The 27,558-nt window shown below is 42.1% G+C and overlaps 3 protein-coding genes and 1 long non-coding RNA gene across 4 annotated transcripts in view; 2 read left to right on the top strand and 2 right to left on the bottom strand.

Annotated features, from left to right (window-relative positions):
• The window catches only part of LOC135339135 (NACHT, LRR and PYD domains-containing protein 5-like), a 28,199-nt gene extending 18,895 nt beyond the window's left edge, over positions 1-9,304 (bottom strand). Inside the window, exon 1 of the mRNA XM_064535274.1 lies at positions 9,193-9,304. Coding sequence (XP_064391344.1) covers positions 9,193-9,217 — 25 coding nt within the window. The 5' untranslated portion in view covers positions 9,218-9,304. The remainder of the gene's footprint in view (positions 1-9,192) is intronic.
• LOC135339247 (uncharacterized) overlaps positions 1-27,558 on the top strand; it is a 72,845-nt gene that overhangs the window by 31,245 nt on the left and 14,042 nt on the right. The gene's annotated exons all lie outside the window — the stretch shown is intronic.
• On the top strand, positions 9,371-12,626 carry LOC135338896 (protein EFR3 homolog B-like). The gene is made up of 9 exons (XM_064534990.1): positions 9,371-9,669; positions 9,895-10,045; positions 10,219-10,343; positions 10,515-10,670; positions 10,862-10,993; positions 11,301-11,382; positions 11,918-12,053; positions 12,272-12,551; positions 12,614-12,626. Exons 1-9 carry the CDS (start codon positions 9,464-9,466, stop codon positions 12,624-12,626), a joined length of 1,281 nt encoding a protein of 426 aa, XP_064391060.1. The 5' UTR covers positions 9,371-9,463.
• Positions 18,641-21,429, bottom strand: LOC135338895 (NACHT, LRR and PYD domains-containing protein 5-like). Its single transcript, XM_064534988.1, has 2 exons — positions 21,126-21,429; positions 18,641-20,967 (listed from the first exon to the last, which is right to left on the bottom strand). The coding sequence occupies exons 1-2, from the start codon at positions 21,427-21,429 to the stop codon at positions 18,641-18,643; spliced, it is 2,631 nt and encodes an 876-aa protein (XP_064391058.1).

Below are 27,558 nucleotides of genomic sequence, written 5' to 3'. Positions count from 1 at the left end.
AATAGATGCCATTTTCTTTATGCATGATCCAGCCAGTGTGTATGTGGAGGGTTGGGCAGGTTATCTAGAGGAGCAGAGGAGAAGATGTTCATTTGTATACTTTTAGATTCGTTAAAATGTTGTACACCAAGTGGTGTGTGGTGTTTTATTGGTGAGCATTTTTAGTTAGTTTTGTAGTACAAATAAAATAGTACATGTATTTCGTGCTTGTGCACAGTTCAATTCCAGTGCCTTACAATTCTTATTCTCCTCACAGCAGCTGTCCAGACGGAGGACCATGTGTCCGAGTCTTCTTTCACATGACACTACGTCCCACCAGTCCTGATCTGAGGCCCCTCCCCCCACAACCTCCTCTCTCACTTTAGCCCCACTCAAATCCTCAACCAAGTCCGTATCTTTTGCTCCAAGATCATGTGACGAGTCCTTCAAGATGCACTTCACTCCTACCAGGTTCATGAAGTTCCTGAATGAGCAGGAGGTGACAGGAGGAATGTTTGTGCTCAAATTTCATATTTTACTTTAATGACCCTTTACCTGTAAATGTGGATCAATTGCAATGTTGTTTGGGAGCAGATCTTTACCAAATGCATATTTTGTTTTCATACCTCCTAGATTGGCAGTGAGAAGAAGTCCAGTCCTCTAGACAGTATCAGAGGGCCTCCCTCGTTCCTATACCACCCACAGAGGTGAGAGATACACATGTGCAGTGGTTAGAATATTCACTGGCCTTTAATCAAAATCGATCTACTATTTGCTAACTACAGTCCAACTTTAAGCTGACCTTTATTTCAAAGTGGGAGAATACCGTTAAATTTCATTGCCAGATTTTCAGTAGTTGAGTGTACATGCACGTCACTATTGTATGTCGAGTATTCTCCACCTGGCAGCAACTTATTGATGTTCCCTTGTCAGGTTGAGGAGAAAAGTGAGACCATTCAATGTCTAGAGGATGACCTGCTGAGGGAGTTGGAGGAGAAGCTGCTCGAGAGGTCTCAAATCATGGACCCGGGTGTCATGGCTGAGCTGGTGAGAGAATTGGAACTGGCCAATAGCAAGGCAGATGTGAGTTTAGCATGTACATGTATACACTCGGTGAATACTGTATAATTAATACATGTACAGTAGACTCTCGTTAATCCGGCCACCCTTGGGACAGTGCAACTTGGCCAGAAGAGCGCGGTAGTTTGCATTTCAGAAAATAGCTGCGGCTTAAAATCAACCTACCTCGAATATTAATGACTAATTTTGCGGTTTTGTCTCGAGGATAATAAATAAAGATAATGAATCGATCATTTCCTCTCTATTACAATGTAATCCTACAGCAGTGTTTGCTCACAAAACGGTTTACCTTTTTTATAACTTTCATTGTAGTGTTCATGAGCATCCCGCTTCCTACCTCTCATTGTACACCCCAACCATTCCCCCCACACACAGTTTTTCTGCTAAACCACACCCAAAATGTATACGTATAAAATTACTAGTTTGGGGCAGCAAGTATACAGAATAGCGAGTTGGCCACATTTCAGGCCGTACTTCAGAGAGTCGGAATAGCGAGAGTCTACTGTACCTTTATTATAACTACTGTACCACTACCACGATGTTGTGATGGTTGTATCTGTATACCTGTGTGTGTGTACATGACCACCATGCAATCTATTACCCAGTCTGCTGTGCAAGAGAGACTTGTGATGGAGGAAGAGGTCAAGAAGGCACTAGATCGCTGTAAGGAGTTGGAGCAGAGCAGTGGATGGGGTGGACATATTCGAGTGCTACAAAGTAACGTGAGAAGGAAGAGTACTTGAAACAGGTGATACAGTGGTACAGTATACTGTACCGTACGTATAGCGTCCTGGGTAGAGTTTCCGTGGGCAAGCTAAACCTTGACGAATATTTATCACTCACGAAAACGTAGGCATGGTTGACCGGAACGCATGCAATGCAGTGAAGCAAAGGGAATTTTTACACACAAAATCACTGCTGCACCACGCCTACGTTTTTGTCTCGGATTTTTTATCCCACGAAAATGACCTGCTATACAGATTAAGGCTTAGGCAAAATACACAATACATGATGCCGATTGTGTCTAGAGACTATTGTCCTTTTTTTTTCCCCATATAAAAGTTGCATTTCTGGTACTGTATCAGTTAATATTGATGCCACCTTATAGTGGGTAATTTTTGAGGGTCTCGCAGATTAGCCATTTTTGTAACTCTCAAAAAGTACCTACAAGTGCTAGAAGCCATCATTGCTTAGGACCACATGTTGTTTGCATAGCAACATTGTATGGTATTTTGTTGTTTTGTGGTAATGCAGTGAGCAAACAGCTGTACCACTACCACATGGTGGTTGTATTACCTGTGTGTGTGTGTGTACATGATCGACCACCATGCAATTCGAGTTTGCATGCAGCAAAAATGCAAAAATATTCATCATGATAATGTGTGTAGCTTTATGTTATGTAGCTTTGCACCTTCACCGAGGCATCAGCACCCGCGGTGCTTTCATTAATACATGTACCTGCAATTATATAACTACTGTACCACTACCACGATGTTGTGATGGTTGTATCTGTATACCTGTGTGTGTGTACATGACCACCATGCAATCTATTACCCAGTCTGCTGTGCAAGAGAGACTTGTGATGAAGGAAGAGCTCAAGAAGGCACTGGATCGCTGTAAGGAGTTGGAGCAGAGCAGTGGACGGGGTGGACATATTCGAGTGCTACAAAGTAACGTGAGAAGGAAGAGTACTTGAAACAGGTGATACAGTGGTACAGTATACCGTACCGTACGTATAGCGTCCTGGGTAGAGTTTCCGTGGGCAAGCTAAACCTTGACGAATATTTATCACTCACGAAAACGTAGGCATGGTTGACCGGAACGCATGCAATGCAGTGAAGCAAAGGGAATTTTTACACACAAAATCACTGCTGCACCACGCCTACGATTTTGTCTCGGATTTTTTATCCCACGAAAATGACCTGCTATACAGTATGTACTGATTATGGCTTAGGCAAAATACACAATACATGATGCCGATTGTGTCTAGAGACTATTGTCCTTTTTTTCCCCATATAAAAGTTGCATTTCGGGTACTGTATCAGTTAATATTGATGCCACCTTATAGTGGGTAATTTTTGAGGGTCTCGCAGATTAGCCATTTTTGTAACTCTCAAAAAGTACCTACAAGTGCTAGAAGCCATCATTGCTTAGGACCACATGTTGTTTGCATAGCAACATTGTATGGTATTTTGTTGTTTTGTGGTAATGCAGTGAGCAAACAGCTGTACCACTACCACATGGTGGTTGTATTACCTGTGTGTGTGTGTGTACATGATCGACCACCATGCAATTTGAGTTTGCATGCAGCAAAAATGCAAAAATATTCATCATGATAATGTGTGTAGCTTTATGTTATGTAGCTTTGCACCTCCACCGAGGCATCAGTACCCGCGGTGCTTTCATTAATACATGTACCTGCAATTATATAACTACTGTACTACTACCACGATGCTATGATGGTTGTATCTGTATACCTGTGTGTGTACATGACCACCATGCAATCTATTACCCAGTCTGCTGTGCAAGAGAGACTTGTGATGGAGGAAGAGCTCAAGAAGGCACTGGATCGCTGTGAGGAGTTGGAGCAGAGCAGTGTGCCGATGGGGTAGATATTTGAGTGCTACAAACAACAGGTGATAAAAGTGGTACAGTATACCTGTACAGATTATGGCCTACATTATGCACTGCATCTATGTACATTAAATTAGTACTGGACTAGATATTATTTGTTGGTAAAAAACGCCAAATCAGCAGAAAATTATTAACTTTCCATGATTATTGTCTGTTGGTTTAAGAGTTTATCGTGTTTTTCCTGTTCCTTTGCACAGTTTGAGGCTGAGAGTGCTGCCCTGTCAGTAATGAACCCGTACACTCGGACGCCTTCAATAACCAAAACTGAATTTGTAGTCAAATAGTTGAAAGTGTGTATGTACGAATGATGGTCATGTGATGATGCCATGTGTGTGTTTCTACCTTCTACTAAAGTATCGTATGATCTAAATTGCACATTACCTATTTTCGTTGCCATGCAGAGGGTATGAATATACATACACCCATTGTACCCCCCACAGAGAGTTCTTGCGAGCATCGACAGTGGACCCCCTGGACAGAAGGCTGGGTAGCGACAAGTACTCTGACGTGACCAAGCCAATCATCCATACATCAGCGTTCATGGAGATATGCTCCACCCACTCTGTGAGTCTCCGTATACTTGAGTAGCCGTTATACTAGCATACTTCTATTAAACAACATGATCATCATCACATGTGCCATTAATTGCTCTGGTACGTACTTTGTCCACTGTTTGACTGAAGCTCAGACTATACTACTAATCTAGACTTTAACAATTCCTCCAGTGTGAGGCTATTGACTTATTTTTATGCCCCAATCTTCATGCAGGGGCGTAGCAAGCAACTTTAAAGTGGTCAGGCCAACTTGCAATTAAAGGTCAGCTGCTTTTCTGCTATTGGAACTTTTGTACAGTGGTGAATTTTTACCTCAGAAAAGGTCATCACTTTTCCTCACCAAAACAGCATGCATGCGCATTATCACTCACAATATTTACGACCATTACCTACCCAGCTGCAAAAAGTGATTAGGCCAAAACCTGACCAGCCTGACCGCTTGCTTACGGCCTTGATCTTATGTGCAACGTTATGCTATAATTATGTGAACATTATTTCTTACTCGCCCAGGTTCAGGTTCGAAAGTATTGTGTTTGAGATCACGTCAAGCAGATAGAGAAGGTGGAGCTGGTCCTCCAGGTGAGGGTGTGTGTACAGGTAGAATTAATTTGGTAGGTACGTAAAGTGTTCAAGAAGTTTACAGCCTTGTGTCAGGTATAGTGTTGGTATGCTTGTACGGTGTATGTAAGTACATGCATTCATTTGTCTTACAAATACATGCATTCTTTGTCTTATACCAGTTGAAGTGTTTCACTGCCCTCTCTTCTCCCCACACAGGACCTCCTTCAGCTGCAATACGAGGGCCTGGCAATCATGAAGATGTTTGGAAGGGCCAAAGTGAACGTTAATCTGCTCATCTTCCTATAAACAAAAATCGACAGAGCGTTAAATTGGATTTCCACTACATTCATTGACAGTTTTATACGTACAGTGCATGTGCTCTCTGTGACACTGTAGGGAGCATTGAATTTAAACCATCATTATTACTGTGCTATATTGACCAATTCCAACTGATTTGTTTTTAGGTAATTGTTATGTAATGTGCCGACATATTTCTAGTCTTCTGTACACTAACTGTTTTGTAAATTGTCCTAGTAATAATATAATTATTGTCAAAAGTAAATCATGTCGAGATTAGCCTCGATCCCGGCCCAGGCCGCACTTCTCTTGAAAGCCTGTGAAGAAGGCTAGCTAGGTGGAGATTATAGCATTATTACAATAGTGTATTCAGTTACATACATACAGCTAGTGCATGACATGCTCTCCGTGTCAGTAGGAAGCATTGAATTCACTCGTCACCATCTGTACATGTGCTATAATTATATTGACCAATGATAGAGATTAGATGCATAACACAACAAATTAATTAACATTTATTAATTAATTAATAACAACAATAATCATAATATAATTATAACTAAACATTAATTATTAATAATAATCAATTAATTATAAATTAATAATCTAACACATTAATCTCGGGTAGTCCATTTCTCTTCCTCTCTTTGTTAGTGTCCCTGAATACTGTCTCGATACAGGATGTTAGGTGGTCGGGTATGTACAATAGTGTCAGTTCAGAGCAGTGGGTGGTTAGATGTCTGGCAAGCGTCTTCATTCCATCTTCTGTTATTGAGGCATTACCCCATATTTGCAGTGTTTCAATCTTGTTGATCAGTCCAGTTGATAGCTCCTCGATACACTGATCAGTCAGTTCACAGATAAACAAGTACAATGTTCTCAGAGTCTTATTGACTGCAAGTCCAGCAGCAATGTGACGACAGCTAGTCACTGTGTTACCAGACAAATTAAGATATTCGAGGGAATTGTTTGTATTTAGAAGTTGATAGAGGGCAGCTCCATTGTCGTCTGATATTGTTAGTGAGCAATTGTACAGGTTCAGGCTCTTTAATGATGTGTTAGTGGACAAGGCCGCACAGAGTTCGCAAAGTCCATTGTTACCAATGGTATTATCAGACAAATCCAATTTAGATATTGAATTAGTGTTCTCGATAATCTCAGCGATGTGTATCCCTGCTGTAGGAATATCATTATTAGAGTTGGGACACTTGGAGAGTCCTCGGGCCAGAAATTTGCAGCCTTGGTCACCAATAGAGCAACTGTGGAGGCTAAGCATGAATGTATTACTGGTGTTGGAACAAGCTGATACGAAATATCCAACAGAGAGGCAGTCAATAGGATTCATTGTAGTGTAATGAAGATCTAGATTGTGATTAAGAAGATTAGCCACAAACACACACAGTCGCGAGTCTTCAGCTTCGTACAAACAATTGATGAGGGACAACAAAAGGGGCTTCGGCTCAATATACTCTTTCTTTATCTCATTTTTGACAATCTTTCTGACCAGATCAAAAACAGTGGCTGGAACTGGACACAAGAATCGAGGTAGCAAGCTGAGGATTGGTCTACTAGTTCTTAGTTTGGTGATACCAGCATAAAACTGGAAGACTGCACTGAATCGAGGACTACCAAACAGCTTCTGGAATACAGAAATTTGTTGCTTGGGAGACATGAGAGAGATGTAGATTGCTGCTAGTAGCTCTTGAATAGACAGGTGGAGAAAGCAGTAGTAAACCAGATGACCATCGCTAATGATACTTGGAACAGTTTGTAATAATCCAACGTTTGAAATTTCCTTCGTAATGCGAAGAGCGGCCAAATCACTGTCAGTAAATGTCGCTTTGTTTTTTTCGATCCCATGATATGCAAGTTGACACATTTGTACGGTCTGCGTTCTGATTTCCGAGGGCAGTGAGTCTGGGGATGTGATGTTTCCCACTGGAGTGGTCTTCCCCAACTTCTCCTGGAGGTATCTCTTGAGAGAGCTCTGGATAACCGATGTGAATATCCCGTGGTTGGATGTGGGGAGGGAGTGGTTGTCAGAAAGGAAGCAATTAACGACAATGGAAGCATTGAGGGGGAGGTAGCAGCTACCTTCTACCACTGGGTTCTCTCGAATTCTCTCCAGTAGAGTCTGCACAGCTTGTGAGTCACCTTTCAGACACTCGGTGAAATACTGTTCTAGTTTATGTGGTGTGAACCCCAACACCTCCACCCTGGACGATACTAGTGGGTGGAGCTCAGCCGAAGATGACGGTCGAGATGTTACAATCACAGCTGATTCGTGTAGCGGACTTTCTCGTGACATGTCTGGTCGAACTAGTTTGTTGATGATTGAGTCTCTAGGGAGGTCAGAAGGAAGTTCGTCCCATCCGTCTAGCACCCACAGTACACCTTTGCCATACAATGACATAATCACAGTCTCTGTTTCATTAGCCATCGCTTTGTTTGTGCAGGGAAGTAAGTCAGAAATTGTAATGGCTTCTCTAACGAGGGGATCTCTCAGTCTCACAAGGATTGCAATATCGAACTCTTGGAACAGTTTCCTCTTTGCCCACTCCTGACAGATGTGTAGAGCAAGGGTGCTCTTGCCAGAGCCGGGAGCTCCTTCAATCAACACAAAGTTCTGTCTATTTCCAATCTCAGAGAAAATGTTAGTCAAGTCAAGTGGAGTTTTTTGAAGCAAAATATCATCAATTTTTCCTGAGATTGATAGTCTAACAAATTCATCATCGATTCTTCCTCTCTGTATTTTTTCCTTCTGAATCATGGCCAGTTTGAAGACTTTGTTTGTTGGGACAGGAGGCCATTGTGTGGCTAATGTGGATACTCGTGCTCTGTAGCGACTTTGTAGGTAGTCCCTGTACGAGGACAGCTTGTGGTTCAGCAGGACCCTCTCTCGGGAGGCGGGACACGAGGTGGTGGAGTCTGGGGAAACAAAACAATAGGTGAGTACCATTCCTGGTGATAGTTAATAGAGAATTGTATGTGTAACAATAGCAATTAAGTTGAAAGTCCCTTATTTGGTTGCAATCACTCCCACAACGTATGGTACCACAATGACCACACTCTCACATGACAGACTCACATTTGTCAGACAAGTACTTGCACACTTGAACAGCAACGTCTCCTTTGAGCAGGGAGAGTGTGATGAGTAGCAGAGCTTGAAAGGTGGCTTGTAGTTGGTTCTTGTTCTTCCAGTATTCTAGGGCAAGTTTCATTCCGGCTTGAGTGCGGTTTAGACGTGTTTTAGCCTTCACTTCGCTGACGTCCGTTTTCTGTCCAGGTGACAGCTCCAGCTTTTCAAGATAGTCATCAGTGTTATCGAAACATGCTGCTAACTCGGGTAGATCTGGTTCCTTTATTGCTGTATTGAGCTGCTCATCAGTCAGTTTCATTTCTGTCTTCAGATCATCAATTGTGAGCTCTGAGGGAATTCACCATTAAAAATAGATTTTATATCAGTGAGTCAGTGGACTACCGTAGTTGTGGCAGTACAAAACACAAAACACAACAAATTGCGTTTAGCCCAGCTGGCGCCTAAATTATGGTGGCGCTTATGTTCTACAGCTAGTATAGAGAAAATGGGCATGGTCTAGTTCAGTTTCTAGCTGCACCGTTGAGAGCTGACTCGTGAACAACATTAGCTATGTGTCAGACAACTGCTGAAAGTGTGAAGGAAGTCAAAGATGCAGGATGATTGTCTTAATTGATGTCTCAAACAAGCCTTTTTATGAGCGCCAGAAAAAGAATAATTACAGCAACGGTGGCGCTTCTTTTAGGGCCCAAAAATTATCCGATGTGGCGCTGTAAATTAATCAATAATTATGTATGTATGTACATATGATAATTGCTATCAACCAAAAGTGTAGAACCCAGATCCAGATCCCGAGCGAGCTAGGGCAATTATGGTGGTGGTTATGTTCTGCTAGCTAGTACAGACCCTCAGACACCCACACCTGTGTTTGCTAATATGGACAAGCTGCTCTTGCTCAAACCTCCCCTAACCATGCATCTGGATAATATTGGAGAGTACCTCGCTCTGCTAGGGCATGCGTCATGTGTGTTAGAATCTAACTTAGAATACCTTGATTTGGTTCTTTAGCAGCCATTCCGACATGTACATCTATAGATATTTACTTGCCAGAGTTTGTTTACTTGCTTGGCTTGGCTAGTTCACAAAAAGGGGTGTATCTTGTACAGAGGTTCCTGCTGTGGACCACTCCCTTTAGCTGTGAGAGGGTGTGGTTGTTTAATAATTAGACTTCACATAATTATGAAAGTAAAAACCTCTGCTCTACGTTTTACAAATAAATGCTAGGTCTACAATCAATCAAGACACAGAACTAGATCTAACTATGGCGACGTGCTTCTGCTGCCCCAAACCTCGCTACAAACGGCTGGTTGATGGGCTCTTCCCAGAGGACCCTCAAACACCCACACCTGTGTCTGCTAATATGGACAAGCTGCTCTTCTTTGCTCAAACCTCCCCTGACCATCTGGACAATATTGGAGAGTACCTCGCTCTGAGACTGCGTCGGAGCCTGCAAAGAGAGAGAAATGGGTTAGACGACTATTTCAGAGACGTACCTGTACAATGTCGACATGTCATGTATAGCTAGGGGAAAGTTATCGACCATCCCCGTACCTCCGAAACAAAAAATGGTGTATATATATAATTATGTGGCTGGGAACTTTAAATGTTATATCTATGATACAACAATAGTATCCAATGGCTTTCTCACAAACGTGGTATAAAATACCATTTTCATGCCCCTCCCTCCCCCAGGCATGTGAGTGTGGCTCTGCAAGTGACGGAGAAGCTGCTGTCAGCCTGTGACTCACGAAAGCTCCAGTTGATTGTGGATAGCTACCTGGATATACTGCATAATATGCTGGAAACAAGCAACACAGAACTGCATATCATGGCCACCAATTCGGTGAGTAGGGAGTGGGTGTGTGGTGTGTGTGTGTGTGAGTAGAGTGTGTTGGTGGGTGAGTGCAGAGAGTGAACGTGTATCTTCATGATTAGATTGCATGTACATATACTTTTCATTTTGTAATAGTGTATTGTGTATACAACACATTGACGACCCTTCCTCCACACACACAGTTTGTGAAGTTTGCCGAGCGAGAGGAAGGGAACACCCCCTACCACAGACAGTACGACTTCCTCATCCACCGCTTTGCCTCTCTTAGCCTCACCAAGAATGTCGACGACGCCGACAAATATCACGAGTATGAGCACATTCACTGTTTTGAAATGAAATGAGTTTGAGTGGCCACAGTTCGAAGTGTTAGGTGTCATATTTTAACTGTACCGCCCTTAGGGTGCTCTGCCACATGCATAACTTGTGATCACATTGCTTTCATCACCAACTCCACCCCTCCCCACTACACCTCACACAGGACGCAGATGGCTGGGTTGCAACGGCTGAGGGGAGTGATAAAGAAGATTGGTCGGCAAGACAACCTCCAGATGAACATTTGGGACCTAGATCACATGAACAAGATAGTGCCGCCCTTCCTCTTCAATATGCACAGTCACAGTGTCGCCCAGTCAAGGTATACTATAATTATGTAATAACATTAATAGTATCTACAAGTTGCTGCTCCTGGAGCACTGGCTAATACACAATCATACATACTGTAGCTTCAATGAGCGACGTACACGCACCATTACCCATTGGTGGCCTTAGGCAATGTGTATGAGTATGCCGTGTGTGCCCATAGTAACCCCCCTCCCACTCTGACAGAGAGTCTGGTGAGATCCAGCCTGTTGTGGAGGAGGGAGACAGTCTGGGAGGGTACTCTCAGGATAGTCTCACTGAGCTCATCATTTTTGCCGGACTCTCTCACATCGACAGTGTCCTCAAGCCAATACTGCAGTAAGTCAGTCAATGCCTCGTGTGCGTAGGTGCTACTTGTAGGCAAGGTGGTTTCCCTAATGTATATGTATACATTGTGCGTACGTATGTGTTGCAACACTGTACTTGTAGGCAAGGTGGTTTCCCTAATAGGTGTAACTTAAATCGAACTGCATTCAGCAGGAGTGCATTAGGATTCTTATTGAACTCCTGATGTTAGTAAAGTGCTATGACCTATTGTGCAATGTTGTCTCAGCAGGTCTAGTACCATGACAACCATTGTCTCATTTCCTGTGTATATAGTAACACTCCATTGCTCCCCTTGTAGACACTTTGACCTAAACAAATTATGGATATCAGACAAGGAATTCACAGCTGGTGTGTACGTCATCGTCGTGGAAGCCATGCAGGTACACGTATATACATGCACTGGTGGCCAAGTGTTCTCACCATTATAGTGTATAGTGCATCATAGCTTGATAAAAATACTTGTGGTCATACGATCGACTGTAAATTCTGACTTGACTGTCCATATAACGGACTGTGATCAACAGTATTTCGTTGCTCTCTGCTTTATTCTGTTGTGTAACATTGATAGCTTTCAGGTCCGTCACTTTCTGAACAGGATTGTTTATTCAAGCATTTCAATTGTTCCCTCCAGTGTCTACTTACAGTGTAGACATGTACCCCCCAGTGTACATTATCTTATCCCCCCACAGCCCCCCAGTGTACATTATCTTATCCCCCCACAGCACCCCAGTGTACATTATCTTATCCCCCACAGCCCCCCAGTGTACAGTATCTAACACACAGCCCCCCAGTGTACATTATCTTATCCCCCCACAGCCATTATCTTATCCCCCACAGCCCCCCAGTGTACAGTATCTAACACGTATCCCCACAGCCCCCCAGTGTACATTATCCACTATACACGTACCCCCACAGAGACAGGATCGGTACAAGGCCGTCCAGTCGCTGGTGGACCACCTGGATGCCAAGGTGAAGGAGTCCTGGGAGACCAAACAAGGGATCCTCAGCACACTCTCTAAGTGTGTTGCCGTGGCAGCAGACAGCTCTCTAGGTGAGTCTCCATGGTAAAGTACTTGTATGGTTGCACACACTATTTTTGGGCCATTTTCTAAAGAAGGGTATACGCATTTATTCTTCATACGCAGATCCTTTCATAGCTGTTATTAAGTTTCTGCATGACTGTACATGTATGTTTTGACACGGTTTAATTCCACACTTTAAATCTGCATACATGTATTTACATTACTTAGCTTGTGTCCACTCATGCAGGTCCGTCTGTACTGGATATATTCCGTACACTGGTCCGCCACCTCCGTATCTCCATAGAAACTGTTTCAGAAGGCCCCTCCGACCTCACGTCCTCTCTGACCTTTCAGCAATCCATCACTATCACTGTGGGGGAGTTTGCAGGAGTCCTTCCCGACTATCACAAGCCAGATATACTGGGGAAAATCAACTCTTATGTACCCGTGGCCTCAGGGGGTCTTGATAGCGGAGCCACCACTGGACTGTCTGTACATCCTCTGGCACCTCAGGACACTCAAAACAGGTGAGAATTGTATTTTAAAGCTATTGCTTTATGTAGCTGTTTGTGTACATGTATGTGTTTAGTTTCCTGTCATAAACACTGTTTGTACATGTACGTCTTCTCTGATTCTGGTGCCTTCGTGAATCCTGTTTATAGCAGTAACCTTTGAGTAGATTATAGAGGATGACGTGCTTATAATTATGTGACCATGCACAATAGACTGCGTGCATTACTAAGTGTTTAAGCTTCCATAATTGTATTCTCTCCTTTATTATGCAGCCCCATGTTGACTACCTCCCTGGTCAAGTGTTTGAGGGCGGTGGCTGACACTTGTCACGCATCAGTGCTGGAGACGGCGTTCCCAGGGCAACTGTTTGCCTCCCTCGTCCAATTGCTCCTCATACGAGAGCCCAGCACACAGTTGGATGTGGCCCTACTCTGGCATCGTCTCGTACATCACCATGCCAACAAGGACAAGATTCCTCTCAACACGTATGTGGATGTGTGTGTGTGTGTGTACCTTGCTATGTTCAGTGTGCATTTGACACACTATATTTTATTTGTTAGTTACACAGGTCCATATGAGCTTTTGTCTTAGCTTTCACTACATGTACATGTATGTCATGTGCAGTGCATACAGCTACATGTACGTGTATTTATACCCTCCCCTTGTGCAGTGATTGGGTGAGTCTGGAGGGTGTGGTTTAGAAAGGATTCCTCTCTAAAACAGTCAACTCTCTCTTCACCAATCTCCTGGAACTGGCCAAAACTCTCTGCACTAGCCCTGCTAACACACTCGCTTTCTACCAACTCGTATTTCTCCTGACACTGGAATTCTTATATCAAAGGCTCTCAGATATACTGGTGTTCCTACACCAGCTGCAAGAGCTTGCTGTGAAGGAGAAAGGTCTTGAGGCACATCACAGAGTGCTGCTACATGCTACAGTGGCGGGTGTGCTGTATCTAGCGTCCAAGATTAGTCGAAACGAGGTACTCAAGACGCACATCGATGGAGTGATTGCTAAGAGGAAGGAGACAGCTCCGAAGGCTATTGTGGGACATTCTTCTAGAAGGGTGAGTGTGTGTGTATGGGGGGGGGGGGCAGTCTTCTAAAGGGTGAGCAGTGTGTCATACAGGGGGGGAATGGGGATATTCCCCCTAGCTCCAATTCCCCCCCCTAAAATTTGCATGTAGGTACTAGTTGGGGTCCATAGCTGGCAATTTTACATACTAACAGCAAGAGTTCGTCTATTATGAACTCTCTTGCTAACAGTTTGACCCTTTACCAGTAAATTTGGTAATGATCATCACATGTATTTGCTCTCAATACTAATTACAATGTTGTTTGCATGAGAGTAGATCTTTACCAAATGCATTATTTTGTTTTCCTTTTACCTTCTAGAAGTGCAGTCATCTAGACATGGAGGAGAAGCTGCTCAAGAGATATCAAATCATGGACCCGGGTGTCATGGCTGAGCTGGAGTGAAAATTGGAACTATGCAGATGTGAGTAATTTTAAATTAGCATGTACACAAGCACACAAACTCAAAGTGGGAGAATACCGTTAAATTTCATTGCCAGATTTTCTGTAGTTGAGTGTACATGCACGTCACTATTGTATGTCGAGTATTCTCCACCTGGCAGCAACTTATTGATGTTCCCCTGTCAGGTTGAGGAAAAGAGTGAGACCATTCAATGTCTAGAGGATGACCTGCTGAGGGAGCTGGAGGAGAAGCTGCTCGAGAGGTCTCAAATCATGGACCCAGATGTCATAGCTGAGCTGGTGAGAGAATTGGAACTGGCCAACAGCAAGGCAGATGTGAGTTTAGCATGTACATGTATACACTCGGTGAATACTGTATAATTAATACATGTACAGTAGACTCTCGTTAATCCGGCCACCCTTGGGACAGTGCAACTTGGCCAGAAGAGCGCGGTAGTTTGCATTTCAGAAAATAGCCGCGGCTTAAAATCAACCTACCTCGAATATTAATGACTAATTTTGCGGTTTTGTCTCGAGGATAATAAATGAATCATTTCCTCTCTATTACAATGTAATCCCACAGCTGTGTTTGCTCACAAAACGGTTTACCTTTTTATAACTTTCATTGTAGTGTTCATGAGCATCCCGCTTCCTACCTCTCATTGTACACCCCAACCACTCCCCCCACACACAGTTTTTCTGCTAAACCACACCCAAAATGTATAATTATGTATAAAATTACTAGTTTGGGGCAGCAGGTATACAGAGTAGTGAGTTGGCCACATTTCAGGCCGTACTTCAGAGAGTCGGAATAGCGAGAGTCTACTGTACCTTTATTACTACTGTACCACTACCACAATGTTGTGATTAGGCTTGAGGCTATTATGCTCCAAATTTTACCCATTATTCTATTCTCCAATTCCCAAGCTATAGCCTATTATTCTCATAAAAAAAATCATTATTCTTCATTAAAATCACAATAAAAATCATCTTTTGATAAATTGCAACACAAGGAAGTCTCTACAATAATGTACATAGTCCTGAAGAGCATTGTCTTGCTGATCACCAAACAAAGTGCCTTGAGTTGATCCAACATCGATATGTCTCTACTTGTTGGAACTGGAATTGGCTTCAGTAGGTTCAGTAATCTAATCTCTTGATTTTCTTCAGATTCCATATAAAGTACTAGTAGTCTACTATACTGTCTATGGTCTGTCTTTACCAGTAAGGCTAGCTAGCTACTACTCAGCCTAGCCCAGAGATCAGATCAGAGTACAATAACAATGGTAATTGTGCTTTATTTAGAATGTTAGCCACGTGGCATAATAATTATTCCCACCCACTCTACCGTTTATTTCCGCATAATTCCTAATGCTCCAAGCTACCTATTATTCTCAAAATTATGCTCGCATAATCGCCGCATCCCTAGTTGTGATGGTTGTATCTGTATACCTGTGTGTGTGTACATGACCACCATGCAATCTATTACCCAGTCTGCTGTGCAAGAGAGACTTGTGATGGAGGAAGAGCTCAAGAAGGCACTGGATCGCTGTGAGGAGTTGGAGCAGAGCAGTGGACGGGGTGGACATATTCGAGTGCTACAAAGTAACGTGAGAAGGAAGAGTACTTGAAACAGGTGATACAGTGGTACAGTATACCGTACCGTACGTATAGCGTCCTGGGTAGAGTTTCCGTGGGCAAGCTAAACCTTGACGAATATTTATCACTCACGAAAACGTAGGCATGGTTGACCGGAACGCATGCAATGCAGTGAAGCAAAGGGAATTTTTACACACAAAATCACTGCTGCACCACGCCTACGTTTTTGTCTCGGATTTTTTATCCCAAGAAAATGACCTGCTATACAGATTAAGGCTTAGGCAAAATACACAATACATGATGCCGATTGTGTCTAGAGACTATTGTCCTTTTTTTTCCCCATATAAAAGTTGCATTTCTGGTACTGTATCAGTTAATATTGATGCCACCTTATAGTGGGTAATTTTTGAGGGTCTCGCAGATTAGCCATTTTTGTAACTCTCAAAAAGTACCTACAAGTGCTAGAAGCCATCATTGCTTAGGACCACATGTTGTTTGCATAGCAACATTGTATGGTATTTTGTTGTTTTGTGGTAATGCAGTGAGCAAACAGCTGTACCACTACCACATGGTGGTTGTATTACCTGTGTGTGTGTGTGTGTACATGATCGACCACCATGCAATTTGAGTTTGCATGCAGCAAAAATGCAAAAATATTCATCATGATAATGTGTGTAGCTTTATGTTATGTAGCTTTGCACCCCACCGAGGCATCAGCACCCGCGGTGCTTTCATTAATACATGTACATAACTACTGTACCACTACCACGATGTTGTGATGGTTGTATCTGTATACCTGTGTGTGTGTACATGACCACCATGCAATCTATTACCCAGTCTGCTGTGCAAGAGAGACTTGTGATGGAGGAAGAGCTCAAGAAGGCACTGGATCGCTGTGAGGAGTTGGATCAGAGCAGTATGCCGATGGGGTAGATATTTGAGTGCTACGAACAACAGGTGATAAAAGTGGTACAGTATACCTGTACAGATTATGGCCTACATTATGCACTGCATCTATGTACATTAAACTAGTACTGGACTAGATAATTATTTGTTGGTAAAAAACGCCAAATCAGCAGAAAATTATTAACTTTCCATGATTATTGTCTGGTTATATCTGTTGATTTAAGAGTTTATCGTGTTTTTCCTGTTCCTTTGCACAGTTTGAGGCTGAGAGTGCTGCCCTGTCAGTAATGAACCCGTACACTCGGACGCCTTCATGAAGTTTAGGTATAAGAAATGTGATAACCAAAACTGAATTTGTAGTCAAATAGTTGAAAGTGTGTATATACGAATGATGGTCATGTGATGATGCCATGTGTGTTTCTACCTTCTACTAAAGTATCGTATGATCTAAATTGCACATTAGCTATTTGGTTGCCATGCAGAGGGTATGAATACACTCATTGTACCCCCCACAGAGAGTTCTTGCGAGCATCGACAGTGGACCCCCTGGACAGAAGGCTGGGTATCAACAAGTACTCTGACGTGACCAAGCCAATCATCCATACATCGGCGTTCATGGAGATATGCTCCACCCACTCTGTGAGTCTCCGTATACTTGAGTAGCCGTTATACTAGCATACTTCTATTAAACAACATGATAATCATCACATGTGCCATTAATTGCTCTGGTACGTACTTTGTCCACTGTTTGACTGAAGCTCAGACTCTACTACTAATCTAGACTTTAACAATTCCTCCAGTGTGAGGCTATTAACTTATTTTTATGCCCCAATCTTCATGCAGGGGCGTAGCAAGCAACTTTAAAGTGGTCAGGCCAACTTGATTAAAGGTCAGCTGCTTTTCTACTATTGGAACTTTTGCATACAGTGGTGAATTTTTTACCTAAGAAAAAGGTCATCACTTTTCCTCACCAAAACAGCATGCGCATTATCACTTACAATATTTACGACCAATATACCTACCCAGCTGCTAAAGTGGTTAGGCCAAAACCTGACCAGCCTGACCGCTTGCTACGACCTTGATCTGATGTGCAACGTTATGCTATAATTATGTGAACATTATTTCTTACTCGCCCAGGTTCAGGTTCGAAAGTATTGTGTTTGAGATCACGTCAAGCAGATAGAGAAGGTGGAGCTGGTCCTCCAGGTGAGGGTGTGTGTACAGGTAGAATTAATTTGGTAGGTACGTAAAGTGTTTAAGAAGTTTACTGCCTTGTGTCAGGTATAGTGTTGGTATGCTTGTACGGTGTATGTAAGTACATGTATTCATTTGTCTTACAAATACATGCATTCTTTGTCTTACACCAGTTGAAGTGTTCACTGCCCTCTCTTCTCCCCACACAGGACCTCCTTCAGCTGCAATACGAGGGCCTGGAAATCATGAAGATGTTTGAAAGGGCCAAAGTGAACATTAATCTGCTCATCTTCCTCATAAACAAAAATCGACAGAGCGTTAAATTGGATTTCCACTACATTCATTGACAGTTTTATACGTACAGTGCATGTGCTCTCTGTGACACTGTAGGGAGCATTGAATTTAAACCATCATTATTACTGTGCTATATTGACCAATTCCAACTGATTTGTTTTTAGGTAATTGTTATGTAATGTGCCGACATATTTCTAGTCTTCTGTACACTAACTGTTTTGTAAATTGCCCTAGTAATATAATTATTGTCAAAAGTAGATCATGTCGAGATTAGCCTCGATCCCGGCCCAGGCCACACTTCTCTTGAAAGCCTGTGAAGGAGGCTAGCTAGGTGGAGATTATAGCATTATTACAATTGTGTATTCAGTTACATACATACAGCTAGTGCATGACATGCTCTCCGTGTCAGTAGGAAGCATTGAATTCACTCGTCACCATCTGTACATGTGCTATAATTATATTGACCAATGATAGAGATTAGATGCATAACACAACAAATTAATTAACATTTATTAATTAATTAATAACAACAATAATCATAATATAATTATAACTAAACATAATTATAATTTACTAAACATCATTAATTATAAACATTAATTATATTAATAATAATCAATCAATTAATTATAAATTAATAATCAAATGCATACACATTAATCTCGGGTAGTCCATTTCTCTTCCTCTCTTTGTTAGCGTCCCTGAATACTGTCTTGATACAGGATCTTAGGTGGTCGGGTATGAACAATCGTGTCAGTTTAGAGCAGTGGGTGGTTAGATGTCTGGCAAGCGTCTTCATTCCATCTTCTGTTATTGAGTCATTACACCATATGTGCAGTTCTTCAATCTTGTTGATCAGTCCAGTTGATAGCTCCTCGATACTCTGATCAGTCAGTTCACAGGAATACAAGTCCAATCTTCTCAGAGTCTTATTGACTGCAAGTACAGCAGCAATGTGACGACAGCTAGTCACTGTGTTACATGACAAATTAAGATATTTGAGGGAATTGTTTGTATTTAAAAGTTGATAGAGGGCAGCTCCATTGTCGTCTGATATTGTTAGTGAGCACTTGCGCAGGTCCAGGCTCTTTAATGATATGTTAGTGGACAAGGCCTCACAGAGTGTGCTAAGTCCACTGTTACCAATGGCATTATTAGACAAATCCAAGTTAGATATTGAACTAGTGTTATCGATAATCTCAGCAAAGTGGTGTATCCCTTCTGTAGGAATATCATTATTAGAGTTGGGACACTTGGAGAGTCCTCGGGCCAGAAATTTGCAGCCTTGGTCACCAATAGAGCAACTACTGAGGTTAAGTGTAAATCCATTACTGGTGTTGGAACAAGCTGATACGAAATATCCAACAGAGAGGCAGTCAATAGGATTCATTGTAGTGTTATTAAGATCTAGATTGTGATTAAGAAGATTAGCCACAAACACACACAGTTGCGAGTCTTCAGCTTCGTACAAACAGTTGATGAGGGACAACAAAAGGATCCTATACTTCTTCTCTTTTTTTTTGACAATCTTTCTAACCAGATCAAAAACAGTGGCTGGAACTGGACACAAGAATCGAGGTAGCAAGCTGAGGATTGGTCTACTAGTTCTCAGTTTGGTGATGCCAGCATAAAACTGGAAGACTGCACTGAATCGAGGACTACCAAACAGCTTCTGGAATACAGAAATTTGTTGCTTGGGAGACATGAGAGTGATGTGGATTGCTGCTAGTAGCTCTTGAATAGACAAGTGGAGAAAGCAGTAGTAAACCAGATGACCATTGCTAATGATACTGGGAACAGTTTGTAATAATCCAACGTTTGAAATCTCCTTCGGAATGCGAAGAGCGGCCAAATCACCGTCAGTAAATGTTGCTTTGTTTTGTTCAATCCCATGATATGCAAGTTGACACATTTGTACGGTCTCTGTTCTGATTTCCGAGGGCAGTGAGTCTGGGGATGTGATGTCTCCCACTGGAGTGGTTTTCCCCAACTTCTCCTGGAGGTATCTCTTGAGAGAGCTTTGGACAAGTGATGTGAATATCCCGTGGTTGGATGTGGGGAGTGAGTGGTTATCAGAAAGGAAGCAATTAACGACAATGGAAGCATTGAGGGGGAGGTAGCAGCTACCTTCTACCACTGGGTTCTCTCGAATTCTCTCCAGTAGAGTCTGCACAGCTTGTGAGTCACCATTCAGACACTCGGTAAAATACTGTTCTAGTTGATGCGGAGTGAACCCCAAAACCTCCACCCTGGACGACACTAGTGGGTGGAGCTCAGCCGAAGATGACGGTCGAGATGTTACAATCACAGCTGATTCGTGTAGGGCTCCTTTTTGTGACATGTCTAGTCGGATTAGTTTGTTGATGATTAAATCCCTAGGGAGGTCAGAAGGAAGCTCGTCCCATCCGTCCAGCACCCACAGTACACCTTTTCCATACAGTGATTTTATTACTCCCTCTGTCTCATTAGCAACGGCCGTATCGATGCAGGGAAGTATGTCAGAAATTGTTTTTGCTTCTCTGACAAGTGGATCTCTCAGTCTCACGAGGATTGCAATATCGAACTCTTGGAACAGTTTCCCCTTTGCCCACTCCTGACAAATGTGTAGAGCAAGGGTGCTCTTGCCACAGCCGGGAGCTCCTTCAATCAACACAAAGTTTCGTCTATCCCCAATCTCAGAGAAAATGTTAGTCAAGTTAACAGGAGTCTTTAAAAGTAAAATGTCATCAATTTTCCCCGTAATTGTTAGTTTAACAAATTCATCATCGATTCTTCCTCTCTGTATTTCCTCCTTCTGAATCATGGCCAGTTTAAAAATTTTCTTTGTTGAGACAGGAGGCCATTGTGTGGCTGACGTGGATACTTGTATTCTGTAGCAACTTTGTAGGTAGTCCCTGTACGAGGACAGCTTGTGGTTCAGCAGGACCCTCTCTCGGGAGGGGGGACACGAGGTGGTGGAGTCTGGGGAAACAAAACAATAGGTGAGTACCATTCCTGGTGATAGTTAATACAGAATATGTGTAATAATAGCAATTAAGTTGAAGAGTCCCTTATTTGGTTGCAATCACTCCCACAACGTATGGTACCACAATGACCACACTCTCACATGACAGACTCACATTTGTCAGACAAGTACTTGCACACTCGAACAGCAACGTCTTCTTTGAGCAGGGAGAGTATGATGAGTAAAAGAGCTTGGAAAGTGGCGTCTAGTTCGTTGGTCAGAATCCAGAATTTCAAAGCCAGCAACATTCCTGCCAGAGTGCCATCTACATATGCTCTAGTCCTCACGTCAGTTTGCTCTCCAGGTGAGAGCTCCAATTTTTCAAGATAGCCTTTGTGAACATTGTCGAAACATGCTGCTAACTCGGGTAGATCTGGTTCCTTTATTGCTGTATTGAGCTGCTCATCAGTCAGTTTCATTTCTGTCTTCAGATCGTCAATAGTGAGCTCTGAAAATAGATAGCAAGCACACAAGGTTAGCAATCACCAATGAGGGTTTTATGCTTTAGCAATCATTGGGTTTGTCCTTTATAGGAAACATGACAGTCTTTATACCTTGGTTCTGCTCTTTAGTGGCCATTCCAGCAAATAAATCTGTGCCTTGCAGCTAGCTCTCTCAGAAATGTGTTGTTGTTTTTGCATGACTTGCAAAAAAAGTGGGTGTATCTCAGATATCTAAGATTGAGATACACCCACTTTTTACATTTACCACACCCACCAAAGACATTTGAGTGAAACCATAGTTTATCTATGATGAAACCTGGCTAGCTAGCTTTTAGCTCCATTGCATTGCTAAAGTGTTACAGCATTCTCCGAATGGAAAGAGGGTGAGTCGATTGATTAGCCATAGATTATTGTCTTGCTCATCAATAGTATTGTCTGGTTATTAAATCTACAGGTTTAAGTTATGTTGTAAGGTCGTGGATCATGTTTTCTGTTCTTTAATTTGCACAGTTTGAGGCTGAGAATGCTGTCCTGTCAGTAATGAACCCGACGTATTCAAGTTTTCAAGTAAGAAATATGATTACCGTAAGACCTTTAATTAAAGCAACACTTTTTTTAATAATTACGAAGCCAGATGTCGCTTCTTTTGGAGGTTGAAAAATTATGTTAAAAACCTGATGTCGTATCTGATTATGGATAGCTCTACTCAGTCTATACTTGCCTCAATTTCTAGAACGTGTTTTCCAAAAACGATGCTAGGGTGTGGCTATATCATTTAGGACGCGACATTAAAACATAATTGTCAACGTAGCTGTATATTGAAGCTATTTTCTCAATTAAATCTTCTGTCACTTGCAGTTGCACCTCGAGGGGAAGCTTAGAGTTCTGGAGAATTGGACCAACAGCTGTGATAAGTCAGCGCTACCAAAGGTGAGCTCAATCACTTTAAGAATGTATTTGAGCAGTATTGATTGCCAGAGTTGAGAGAGCTGACTGTACATGCACGTCACTGTTGTATGTCGAGTATTCTCCACCTGGTAGCAACTTATTGATGTTCCCCTGTCAGGTTGAGGAAAAGAGTGAGACCATTCGATGTCTATAGAGGATGACCTGCTGAGGGAGTTGGAAGAGAAGCTGCTCGAGAGGTCTCAAATCATGGACCCAGGTGTCATGGCTGAGCTGGTGAGAGAATTGGAACTGGCCAACAGCAAGGCAGATGTGAGTTTAGCATGTACATGTATACACTCGGTGAATACTGTATAATTAATACATGTACAGTAGACTCTCGTTAATCCGGCCACCCTTGGGACAGTGCAACTTGGCCGGAATAGCGCGGTAGTTTGCATTTCAGAAAATAGCCGCGGCTTATAATCAACCTACCTCGAATATTAATGACTAATTTTGCGGTTTTGTCTCGAGGATAATAAATAAAGATAATGAATCATTTCCTCTCTATTACAATGTAATCCCACAGCTGTGTTTGCTCACAAAACGGTTTACCTTTTTTATAACTTTCATTGTAGTGTTCATGAGCATCCCGCTTCCTACCTCTCATTGTACACCCCAACCACTCCCCCCACACACAGTTTTTCTGCTAAACCACACCCAAAATGTATACGTATAAAATTACTAGTTTGGGGCAGCAAGTATACAGAATAGCGAGTTGGCCACATTTCAGGCCGTACTTCAGAGAGTCGGAATAGCGAGAGTCTACTGTACCTTTATTATAACTACTGTACCACTACCACGATGCTGTGATGGTTGTATCTGTATACCTGTGTGTGTGTACATGACCACCATGCAATCTATTACCCAGTCTGCTGTGCAAGAGAGACTTGTGATGGAGGAAGAGCTCAAGAAGGCACTGGATCGCTGTAAGGAGTTGGAGCAGAGCAGTGTGCCTGCAGTGGACGGGGTGGACATATTCGAGTGCTACAAAGTAACGGGAGAAGGAAGAGTACTTGAAACAGGTGATAAAGTGGTACAGTATACCGTACCGTACGTATAGCGTCCTGGGTATAGTTTCTGTGGGCAAACTAAACCTTGACGAATATTTATCACTCACGAAAACGTAGGCATGGTTGACCGGAACGCGTGCAATGCAGTGAAGCAAAGGGAATTTTTACACACGAAATCACTGCTGCACCACGCCTACGTTTTTGTCTCGGATTTTTTATCCCACGAAAATGACCTGCTATACAGTATGTACTGATTAAGGCTTAGGCAAAATACACAATATATGATGCCGATTGTGTCTAGAGACTATTGTCCTTTTTTTTTTCCCATATAAAAGTTGCATTTCTGGTACTGTATCAGTTAGTCAGGGTTTCATCTATTGGGGGGGGGGGGTGGTTCTTCCCCACCCCATGTTGTAGAATAATGACATCATCACATTAGTACTACATGTCACCACATTAGTTAACTAAAGGTAGATATCTCTACTGTGATGCGTTAGGTTAAGCATGTTGTAATCAACTTTTTTTTAAAACAAAAGTGGGCGTAGCCAAACATGTTGCGACGTGCTTACGCACTCCCAAATCTCCCCCCCCCCCCCCCAACTTGTTATCCTAGACGAAACCCTGTTAGTGTATTAGAGAGTACAAGAATGATTTGTCAGAACAATCTCATGTACCTCTTTGGTAAACATACACTAACTGTGTTGTACTGACTTTCATTGAATCACACTGTATCACACGTCACTCCCCTTGCAGCTATACAATGAAGTACATGGCTGCGATAAAATCCTTCGATGTTGTGGATGGGCAATCAGCTGTCTACTGACCAGGTGTGTGTGGGCGGGGGGTAGAATGGATTGTGCGCTCAATAAGTGATAATCCTTATTAGTTGCTTAAAACCTGATACACAATTTAAGTCAATCAATTTTTGCATGCCCCACAGAGACGTAACCTATAGCTGTGCTCCATTTGCCTCGGCTGGAAAAAAGGTGAGTCAATTAGTGACTTTCTATGACATTTATTCCCGGAACTGAATCATAATAATAATTATGACTCTCATTGTACCCCCCACAGAGGGTTCTTCCTGCAAGCATCGACTGTGGACCCCCCGGACAGATAGCTGGGTATCGATGCGTACTCTGACGTGATCAAACCAATCATCTGCATCAGTGTCCATGAGATATGCCCTTACAGTGTCGTTAAGTAGAGACTTGGCTTGATACAATAAAAGGCGTAAGAACTCAGTCATAATTTTTTATTTGCACAATACTTTTATGTAACGGACCGTAACTTCAAAATACAAATAGTATACGGTTTATTTTACTGACAGTATCCACAAATGCACGGATTACCCCCTTTTTGGGGTAATGTACGCGCATGTGCATACAAGGTATTCCAGGCCGCCTTTCTCTTCGCGGCCTGGAATCGAGGCTAACCACTACGATGTTGTGATGGTTGTATCTGTATACCTGTGTGTGTACATGACCACCATGCAATCTATTACCCAGTCTGCTGTGCAAGAGAGACTTGTGATGGAGGAAGAGCTCAAGAAGGCACTGGATCGCTGTGAGGAGTTGGAGCAGAGCAGTGTGCCGATGGGGTATACTCGAGTGCTACAAACAACAGGTGATAAAAGTGATACAGTATACCTGTACAGATTATGGCATACATTATGCACTGCATCTATGTACATTACTGGACTAGACTGTTTTTCAATTTAACCATAATCATTAATTTTTGGTAAAAAAATGCCAAATCAGCAGAAAATTTGACCCTTTCGTAACTTTCCATGAATTGTCCGGTTATCTGTTGGTTTAGAGTTGATCATGTTTTTCTGTATACCTTCGCGCTGTTTGAGGCTGAGAATGCCGCCCTGTCAGTAATGAACCCGTGCATTCAGGAAGCCTTCAAGAAATCAAGTAAGAAATATGATTACCAGAACTGAATTTGTGGTCAAATAGTTGAAAGTGTGTATGTACGAATGATGGTCATGTGATGATGGTCATGTGTGTTTCTACCTTCTACTAAAGTATCGTATGATCTAAATTGCAAATTAGCTATTTTCGTTGCCATGCAGAGGGTATGAATATACATACACTCATTGTACCCCCCACAGAGAGTTCTTGCGAGCATCGACAGTGGACCCCCTGGACAGAAGGCTGGGTATCAACAAGTACTCTGACGTGACCAAGCCAATCATCCATACATCAGCGTTCATGGAGATATGCTCCACCCACTCTGTGAGTCTCCGTATACTTGAGTAGCCGTTATACTAGCATACTTCTATTAAACAACATGATAATCATCACATGTGCCATTAATTGCTCTGGTATGTACTTTGTCCACTGTTTGACTGAAGCTCAGACTCTACTACTAATCTAGACTTTAACAATTCCTCCAGTGTGAGGCTATATTAACTTATTTTTATGCCCCAATCTTCATGGAGGGGCATAGCAAGCAACTTTAAAGTGGTCAGGCCAACTTACAATTAAAGGTCAACTGTTTTTGTACTATTGGAACTTTTGCATACAGTGGTGAATTTTTTACCTAAGAAAAAGGCCATCACTTTTCCTCACCAAAACAGCATGCGCATTATCACTTACAATATTTACGACCATTACTATACCCAGCTGCAAAAAGTGGTTAGGCCAAAATCTGACCAGCCTGACCTCTTGCTACGACCTTGATCTTATCAAAGTTATGCTATAATTATGTGAACATTATTTCTTACTCGCCCAGGTTCAGATTCGGAAATGTTGTGTTTGAGATCACATCAGGCAGATAGAGAAGGTGGAGCTGGTCCTCCAGGTGAGGGTGTGTGTACAGGTAGATGGTAGGTACGTAAAGTGTTCAAGAAGTTTACTGCCTTGTGTCAGGTATAGTGTTGGTATGCTTGTACGGTGTATGTAAGTACATGTATTCATTTGTCTTACAAATACATGCATTCTTTGTCTTATACACCAGTTGAAGTGTTTCACTTCCCTCTCTTCTCCCCACACAGGACCTCCTTCAGCTGCAATACGAGGGCCTGGCAATCATGAAGATGTTTGGGAGGGCCAAAGTGAATGTTAATCTGCTCATCTTCCTCATGAACTTTTAAAATCCTCAGAGTGTTAAATTGGATTTCATTAGCAAATTGCATGTATTCATTGACAATTGCATGTGAGCATTCTTCAATTATTTATATCATCTGCATGTACTATTGACACGTTGCAATTGATTAATTAACGACCTAATGTTCTAACATACTATGTACTTCGCTACTTTTCTCTAAATTGTCATTGAATGATATAATAGTCCTATTCGTTTAAGAGCCTGGAATTTTGATTGCTATTTGAATTGTGCTGAGCTGGCCCACCCTTTTACATTGTAAAATCAATGTGTTTTTGCTATGGTGTATGGTGGGCCGTTTGTTTCAAAATTCAAAATTAATGTTATATTTTCATTCAGATTACAATACATTCATTCAAGATGCATATACAGTATTCATTCAAGGTCAGTGGATCTTTGGATCAATTTAAATTTGTTTTGGGCAGAATTTCAAATCGATAGAAATTTATATATTTTTTGATTTTGAATATTTTGAAACTGCAAGAGTACATGCAAATGAGTGCATTCTACTTTTAATTTCTTGAGGAAGAATTGGTCCTGAGTTTCGTGCAGAAAAAGCATTTTCAATTTTTGACCATCACTAGCGCTTATAGCATCCACAGGGTTTGCTTAAAATGACCTTTGTACTCTTGAGAAGCCATGCTCCAATGCAATGCTAAATATAGCCAGAATATAACCTTGCCAACTGCTAGCCTTGATATCCCAATCACTTCCTCGAGGCTAGCCAACTGCACGACTCTGCTATGTATAATATAATAATGTACTTCCTTAACTGTACATAATTAATATTATTAAACATTTCAATGTTGAAGGATCAATTAAATTATGATATTATTGTGTGTGTGTGTGTGCAATCGAACAACTGTATGATTATATGTATAGTACCGTCTGTATGCTGGGAACACTCATCTATTGGCCATGGTACTTGGAACACCTATACAGACAGGGGTGTAATTGTCATTGTCAATCAGGGTGGGATACAACTGTTAACATAACCTGTACGCATACAAGCTAGGTGCACATAATACTGATTTTATAA

Source organism: Halichondria panicea, chromosome 7 (genome assembly GCF_963675165.1).
Source record: "Halichondria panicea chromosome 7, odHalPani1.1, whole genome shotgun sequence".
Classification (NCBI taxonomy): domain Eukaryota; kingdom Metazoa; phylum Porifera; class Demospongiae; order Suberitida; family Halichondriidae; genus Halichondria; species Halichondria panicea.
Note: the sequence above shows the minus strand (reverse complement) of the source record. Positions and strands in the feature narration are given on the sequence as shown.